The 8060-nt window shown below is 41.0% G+C and overlaps 1 protein-coding gene across 3 annotated transcripts in view; it reads right to left on the reverse strand.

Annotated features, from left to right (window-relative positions):
- Pms1 (PMS1 homolog 1, mismatch repair system component) overlaps positions 1–8036 on the reverse strand; it is a 95016-nt gene extending 86980 nt beyond the window's left edge. For 2 of the 3 annotated variants that reach the window (XM_034498848.2, XM_076931943.1), the window contains exons 1-2: positions 7897–8036; positions 2725–2876 (exon numbers count right to left, since the gene is read on the reverse strand). In XM_034498848.2, the coding sequence (XP_034354739.1) occupies positions 2725–2856 (132 nt within the window). In that variant the 5' untranslated portion in view covers positions 2857–2876; positions 7897–8036. Of the gene's footprint in view, positions 1–2724; positions 2877–7896 lie in introns of those variants that run through there. The other variant, XM_076931944.1, reaches the window with a different exon arrangement.
- Between the last annotated feature and the right edge of the window lie 24 nt (positions 8037–8060).

The following is an 8060-nucleotide window of genomic DNA, read 5'->3' on the forward strand; positions in this document are numbered from 1 at the left end:
AACAACAAAAAAAATCTGACAATTAGATGTTTAAAACCATCTTCTAACTTTCATTAATATAATCCTACACACCTAGTAGATAGCAGATATCAAACAGGGAGGGAGGACACACAATTATAGGGTATAACTCTATGAGCCTGAAATTTAAAACGAGCAATGGCACAAGCACTGTCAGGTACTCCCTAAACTTTTTCCACCCGTAATTTCTTTTCATTCCCCAAATTTTCACACAATTTCTGGTATATAAAGATACATAAAATAGGTGTACAAGTAAGACATTTAATAATTGAGCTACTTTGTTTTATATATACTTTTATCATTTATTAAAGATGAATACATATTTACACATTGATGGGATAGAGGTGCCTGTTTATTTTTACATATTTAAATTATGGTGAAACATTTGCTGGTTTTAGAACACAGAACATCTTCAAATCTTTCAGGTTTGATCAGCTGATTCTGTAATTGTCAATGCTTATGTATGTTTTACAAAACTGCATAAATACATTTAGGGCCTGTGGTGGTTTGACTAGTATGGCCCCCATAAGCTCATATTTGGTTCCTAATTGGTGGAACTTTTGGGGGGAAGCACTAGGCGATGTGGCCTTTTTAGGTGCAGTGCCTCTCTCTGCTTCCAAACTGTGAATCAGGATGTAGCTCTCAATTACTTCTCCAGCACCAAGCTTGCCTGCCCGCCACCATTCTTCCTGCCACAATAATACACTCACCTTTGAAACCATAAGCAAGCTGTCAACTAAATGCTTTCTAGGCTGCCTACATCATGGTGTTTCCTCACAGTAATAGAAAAGTAACTATGACTCAAGTTGGTACCAGGGACTAGGGTATTGCTGTGACAGAACTGACCATGCTGCTTTTTGGAGAAATATGGAAAAGACTGAGACCTTGGACAGGAAAGCTGTTGAATGCTGCAAACAGGGTTTAATAGATTAATAGATCACCCTAGTACAAACATGGAAGACAGTAATGCTGAAGACAATGTAGAACATAGAGGCCCAGCTCAAGAGGTTTCAGAGGGGAATAATATTATCAACTAGGCTAGAGACCAGCCTTGTGATACTTTGGCAAAGAATGTGGCTGCTTTTTGCCTTTATCCTAAGAATCTGCCTAAGGTTAAGTTGAAGAGTCTTGGATTAATGTCCTTAGTAGAGGAGATTTCCATATAATCTGGGATAACTCTGCGTGTAGTACTTAGTGACCACTGATAGGCAGATCTTCAGTGTAAAAGAGCAGGCAGGCAAAGAGAAATATAAACACATTTTGAGGATCAAAAGAGCACCAGAGGATGTAACGTCAAGTTGGAGCCTCGGTTTGTGCTGAAAGCCATGATCGGGTAGGGGCACTAAAGAGGGTGGGGAGTCCACAAGGCAAGACGCTACCCAGCTAATCCTACAAGTTGTAGAAAAAAAAAAAAGGCCAAGGAAGTGAAGGAAAGCTTATACAACAAAAAAAAAAGCATCAGCAAATCAAACCGTATGCAAATGTAACTCAAGTAGCAAGAGCAACGGGGATGGTGGAATCTGCTTCCTTGGTTAAGGAAAGCTGCCTAGACCAGGTATGTGACAGGGGAGTGTGTCCCCACATAGAGACCCGGTAAGGGATTGAGTGGAGCTGTTTTAACAGATTCACTTTAGTGAAGCCTGGATTATGTTGGAGACTCCAAGATGTTGAAGATGCCAAAAACCTGTGATGTCTATTGAGAAAAGCTGCATACAGAAGGTAGAACCAGCTCAAGAGAAGTGGGCTGCAGACAACAAAGACGAGAGAAATGGGAAATTTGAAGAGCCATCCAAGCCTACTGACACTGGACTCACAGCTATAGGACTTGGACTTTGCCCTGCTCAGTTTCAGTCTTGCTTTTATCCACTACTTCTTCATTATACACGTTTTTCTCCTTTCTCAAATGGTCCTGTACATCATGTGCCACTGTAGGTTGGAAGTGTGTAGTTTGATTTTGATTTTACAGGAGGTTACAGCAAATTTTAAAAACATAACAACCTGGGCTAGAGAGATGGGCTCAGCAGTTAAGAGCACCGACCGTTCTCCCAGAAGCCCTGAGTTCAATCCCCAGCAACCACATGGTGACTCACAACCATCTATAATGGGATCCGATGCACTCTTCTGGTGTGTGTCTAAAAACAGCTACAGTGTACTCATATAAATAAAAATACATAAATCTTTAACAATGTAACACCCTGGCATATAAAAACTTGAAAATAAAAAAGAGAGATTTATATGCTTATGTGCTAAGGAATGATGGTTGGTGAATAAAGTCTCTATTTTCATAATTGATGTGTATATAACTATAAAAGTAGAAAACTTAGCATGTGCAGTAAGAATAACCCCCAATATACAACAGTGTGAATTCACAGTGAGATGCTGTAGGCATGTCCTGACAGCACGCACAAAGTACAAACTTGGCTGGTCATTCGGAAGCTGGGGTTTAAGTCATATGAATAACTAAGGACACACATTAAAAGAAAACAGACATTCAAGCAAGTGACTGGGTAAAAGATTCCTTCCATTTTAGTATATGTATTCTTTTGTAATTTCCTTTAGTGTTACTATAATCTTAGTTTAAATTTATTCTTTAAAAAGTGCTCCAAAATGTCCGATGCCTGGGAAAGAGAAGACATCAACAATTTAACAGGACAATCTGTTAGGCCCGTTTTGCTTTAGAGGCCTTTGCTTCACAGGGACACTCACCAGTTTAACATCGATGCTGGTAGCTCCTGCATCCAAGGAGTTTTCTATGAGCTCTTTCACAACACTGACCACTGAAGTGATTGTCTGAGAACTGGACAGGAGGCGAACTGTCGCTGCAGGCAATTGTTTCATCCTAGCTTGCACCAGAGCGGCTAGAAAAGAATCATAAGGAGTAAATATAAGAATGGCTAAACACTGCTGAGCCTCACAGAGCAGACAACACTAGATGACACTGTAAGAGCTCACCAGCGTTGAGCCACTACATATGCCAGGCTGGACTTTAAACTCACATAGTAAAGATAATTAATTTCTTACTAATATCCTTAGATACAGGTACCATTGCCATCTTCACTCAGTGAGATTACTGGGGCATGCAAAAAAGAAACTAAGTGCATTCAGTTATTAAAACACAGGGTCAAGACTTTGATACAGGAAGTCCTAGGTCATGTAATTAGTTACCTTTCCCAAGTGCACAGTCACCCAACAGCTCTGAAAAAAAGAAAAAACAAAACAAACAAACAAAAAAAAACCCAGGAGAAATAGATTTTCAGGTAAGACTGATAGCTACTTCCACATGACTGGTAAAGCAGAAGCATCAGAAAACAAAAGAAACCGATCAAACATAGCAGGAGCCGGAGAGAGAAAAGGAAAGAACAAAGTCATAATGGGGTGGCAGAAGGCCATTTGTTTTGAATTACAAGAAAATAATAAAAATAAAAATGTTTAACTGATTAAAAAATAAGACAAAATGGACTTTACTTACAAAGAGAGAAAGAGGAGAGCTTTGGGGACTCACATATGCAATGGCAGGAAAGCTAAGTGCAGGGGAAAGGGTGGGCAATACTGAAAAGTGATCGGAGCCAAAGGCAGCAGTAGTCCTGCTCGCAGCAGGAAAGGAAGCAGAAGACCCTTCCAAACAGATTCTCCCCTTGAAACAGATTAGGTTTGAGTCATGAGAGAGCTACTCACCAAGAACCCCCAGATATTCAGGGGGAGACAAAACCAACACATGCACAAAATCAAAGAGCTGTTAATTGAAAACAACCAAGGTTGACAAAGCCCTAGACAAATTAAAACAAAGAAGATCCTAATTACTAAAGGTAGAACTGGAAAAGGTCATGTGACAAGAGTTCAATGAAATAATGAGGATCATTTGCTTATACTTTAAAAATGTATGATGGTGGTTTTAAGAAGAATGTCCCCAGTAGTCTCTCATAAGTGATTTCAAAATCTTTCTGACACTCATCTAACTTTGGTATAAATTATGATCTTTGTGTTTACCTTTAAAACACCTTACTCCTGACTTTGAGCACCAAGAGAGTTTTCATAGGCACAAGCCCACTCTTGATCTGGAGAATATATATGTGTGTGTATGTGTGTGTGTGTGTGTGTGTGTGTGTGTGTGTATTTTTTTTTTAAAAAAGGACTAAAAGTTTTAATTGGCCTAATCAGAGTGGTTGTCAGTAACTATCTCAGTGAATCATTTCACCAGCCCATGGGTACTGGGAACTGAACCCTGGCCCTCTAAAAGACCTCTTAACCTCTGAGCCATCTCTCCAGCCCAGCGAAAGCCATCTTATAGGAAGGGGAAGAAGGTAAACAAAGCACGTCTGAAAGCAGAAGGAGCAGTAACTAATGGAGGGAGGAAGGGAACAAAAAAACAAGCAAGACTTGGGAGTAGAGAAGTGTGGTCTCCCTGTCTCCTGAGGATGATGGTTCAAGGCTTATATAATTTTTGGGGATGGGGGAGTCAGAACATCCAGGATGGGCAAAGGTCACTGACTCATTAGCATTGGGGAAACATTTCATGACTTTCAACTGCTAGCTGAATGGGTTCTTACTGGTAGAAAGAAAGTTGAATCTGTAATCTAACTGAGGCTATGAGACATTCTGCAGGTAGAGATGTATAGGGGTTTTTGAACAAGACAGAGAAGGTCAGAGAAGGGGAAGCCCTGCCAATGATGGAAGTCCTCCATATTGCGCTGAACTCAGAAGGCTATTCAGACAATGGTAGAGTTTGGACCTTAATGAGCAGGGCAACAGGGGAGGGGAAGAACTAGAACAAGGTATAACACTAACAACTAAATAAGACAGAAAGTTCACAATAGCTTAAGTGGGAGAAAACTGATGTTTTTTTCTCTTTTTCTCTACAAAGGTTTTGAATATAATATGTATAATTCTCATTTCCTTCCTATTAAACTCCAAGTGCCTGCTGAGGCCTCCAGGTCAAACTCAACATATTCCTATCAAATTAACTACACAGTCAAACCCGAGTGGAATGAGTTCCTATTTCTCACCAAGTCGTCTGTCTTTCACACTTAGCCCCTCCCTTATAAACTCGAGCATGCTAGACACTGTGTTGAGCTCATCTTATCACCACTTAAGATGTGTACAATAAATGGAAACATTCTTAAGATCAAGGTTGTTTATGTTGACCTTCCTCTGTCCTGTCCCATGAAAGAAGGACAAAAAGCCAGGAATAAGGAACATTCTTATACATGATTTCCTGACAATGTATCACAAATGACAGCCAGAACCACAATTACTCAGAGGCCACTACAACTCACACAAAACACAAAGAGAACTACAGGGATGTCTGCCTGACAACTGCTAAGCCTCAGTCTGATGTCACTTTACTCACCAGGCTCCCCTTGAGGAAGCCATCAAGGCTTGCCCTGATAAACTCATCTCATTTGTGGCCTTACAAACTTCCCTTGGCTTCAACTCTACAAATATGTATAATTAGTCTTTGAAGATTTTTGTTTAAGTTAATAAACAGAGATAAAAACAGAATGACTGAGGGGTTGGGCATGTAGGTTTACTTTTAGACTGGCCTGTATATCATACCATCCCCCAGCCCAGTATACCTCCTGGCCTCCAATTCATCTCCTGTCTTAGTTAAGGTTTCTATTACGTCAATGAAACACCATAACCAAAAAGTAAGGAAAGGGGTTATTTGGCTTACACTTCTAGATCATAGTCCATCACTGATTGTCAGCACAGGAACTTAAGCAGGGCTAGAACCAGGAGGGAGGAGTTGATGCAGAAGCTATGGAGGAGTGCTGCTTACTGGCTTGCTTCCCCTAGCTTGCTCATCCTGATTTCTTATAGAACCCAGGATCACCAGCCTATGGATGAGAGCACCCACAGTGTGCTAGGTCCTCCATCATTGATCACGAATTGAGAAAGTGCCTTACAGCTGAATCTCATGGAGACACTTTCTCAACTGAGGCTCTTTCCTCTCTGATGGCTCTCGATTGTGTCAAGTTGACAAATAAAACCAGCCAGTACATCCCCTGATCCACTGTACCTCCTATTAATTTCTGGATTCCAGGGTCTTATTTATCTTCCTTCTAAATATCATACTTAGATGACCTAAGAGACAAGATAAATTTTATTATATTTCAGAATATTTCTATAATTTGTTTGGTAATAAAATTAATAGCCAACATGAAAAGTTCATGGACTATCTTTTATCTTCAGCACACACTGCACATCTATTACAATGGAATGGAAAAGCTTGTTAACTTGCAGAAGATGACCATCTTTTTAAGACAGATGCGTATTCTGGCTAGGAAGGCCACACCTCAATACTTTCCAAGCAGGCAGTTAGAAATCCCAACAATATTGTAAGAATTCCCACCATATACATGGCACCTGCTCCTTCTTGAGTTTCTTAGAACATTCTTCCCAATACCACTTCTGGTCAGCTCCTTTGTATTTCTCCTCTGAATGACTTCAATAACTACCAAATTGATATCTGAACTTAAATATTTATAAGCTGTTTCTATAATTTAAATATCGTTGCTACCCCTACTTTAAATTTTTAAGATTTTTCAATTGCTAAGTATGTTAAGTTCAAATTCTCTAATTTTACCCCATTTTTCTTTTTTTTTTTTTTTTTTTTTTTTTTTTTTTTGGTTTTTCGAGACAGGGTTTCTCTGTGTAGCCCTGGCTGTCCTGGAGCTCACTCTGTAGACCAGGCTGGCCTCGAACTCAGAAATCCGCCTGCCTCTGCCTCCCAAGTGCTGGGATTAAAGGCGTGCGCCACCACGCCCGGCTACCCCATTTTTCATTTTTCAAATGTACTCATAGTACTAACCTGGCCACACTACAGCGTGCCTCTCTTTACCCAGATGTGGTAGGTAACATGGGTCACATGACATTTTTCTGGGATGTCTTGTGTCAGTTCCCAAAACTTTTCTTCCAATCTCCGATGGGATAAGGCATTCTTTCCTTATTTCTGATTCAAACCCATAAATGGCTATTGTATTTATTTGTCCCTTCGTCCTGGCTCACACCGCTCTGAGGGCAGTGAATCTATGTTGAAAATATATTCAGGAATGTGGCATATTATTAAGGGGTGTGCACTTAAAGACCTCTTCTGAAAAGCCAAAGGGCTGATGTCAGGCTTACATGTCCGAGCACAGAACACGTCATGGAGTGTCGGGAAAGAATTCATACCTACTGAGAACAATCCTACTGTTGGAACAGTCCTAGTGTTGGAAAAGAATTCATGTCTACTGAAGCCAATCAATCAACAGTCCTGGAAGTACACTGTGATGAGGAAGGGAAATTGATGTACAAAAACAAAGAGTTTAGAGAAGTTGGATTTTAGGAGGAAAACAGCAAATTTTAAAACAGAATAAATCCAATCCAACCATCACACAGAACCAACATAAAGATACCTACACATACATGAAAGCATTCTGTCAACTTTAAAATGTTATCCTGAGTTATTTCTGAAATAAAACTCACAAAGTTTTATAAATACAAATCACCAAGGCAAAGAAAATGTACTTTCAAAGATGGTTTAAAGAGAAAATGGGTTAACCAGATCTTTTTAATTTTTTTTTGTCCCATTCCTCAACGAGATGAACTTCTGGCATTCACAACTGTTCAGGACACGTGACTGTCTTCATCGGGAATAAACGCAAACTGATACCTTTTTGTGAGAGGCAACGCACAGCGATACAAGCCGCTACACTCTCTAGCTAGACAAAACTTTCCCAGCTTGAACCCCAAGGGTCTGAGCTCCAACTACTGCTTAGCCAGCCCAGAAGGCTTGAAACGCGTGCGCGCGCGCGAGCCGCAAACCCGCGCTTGGCCCCGGGAGGCGCCTCCAGCCTCCCCGAGCATCACTGGGCGTGCTCGTTCGACGTGACACACTACCTTCTAGCTCGCGTGAGGAAAGGCATCCACCACCCACCACCGCAGGCACTCCGCAAACCCTGAGCAGCAGGGCCTACTTCCCAGGATGTCCTTCAGGCCGAAGCGCGCCTGCGCTCAGCAGGACCGGCGCTCGCGCTACTCTTAGGCCCGCCCACAGAGGGAAG

The sequence above is a fragment of the Arvicanthis niloticus genome, chromosome 3, assembly GCF_011762505.2.
Source record: "Arvicanthis niloticus isolate mArvNil1 chromosome 3, mArvNil1.pat.X, whole genome shotgun sequence".
In the NCBI taxonomy this organism is placed as follows: Eukaryota; Metazoa; Chordata; class Mammalia; order Rodentia; family Muridae; genus Arvicanthis; species Arvicanthis niloticus.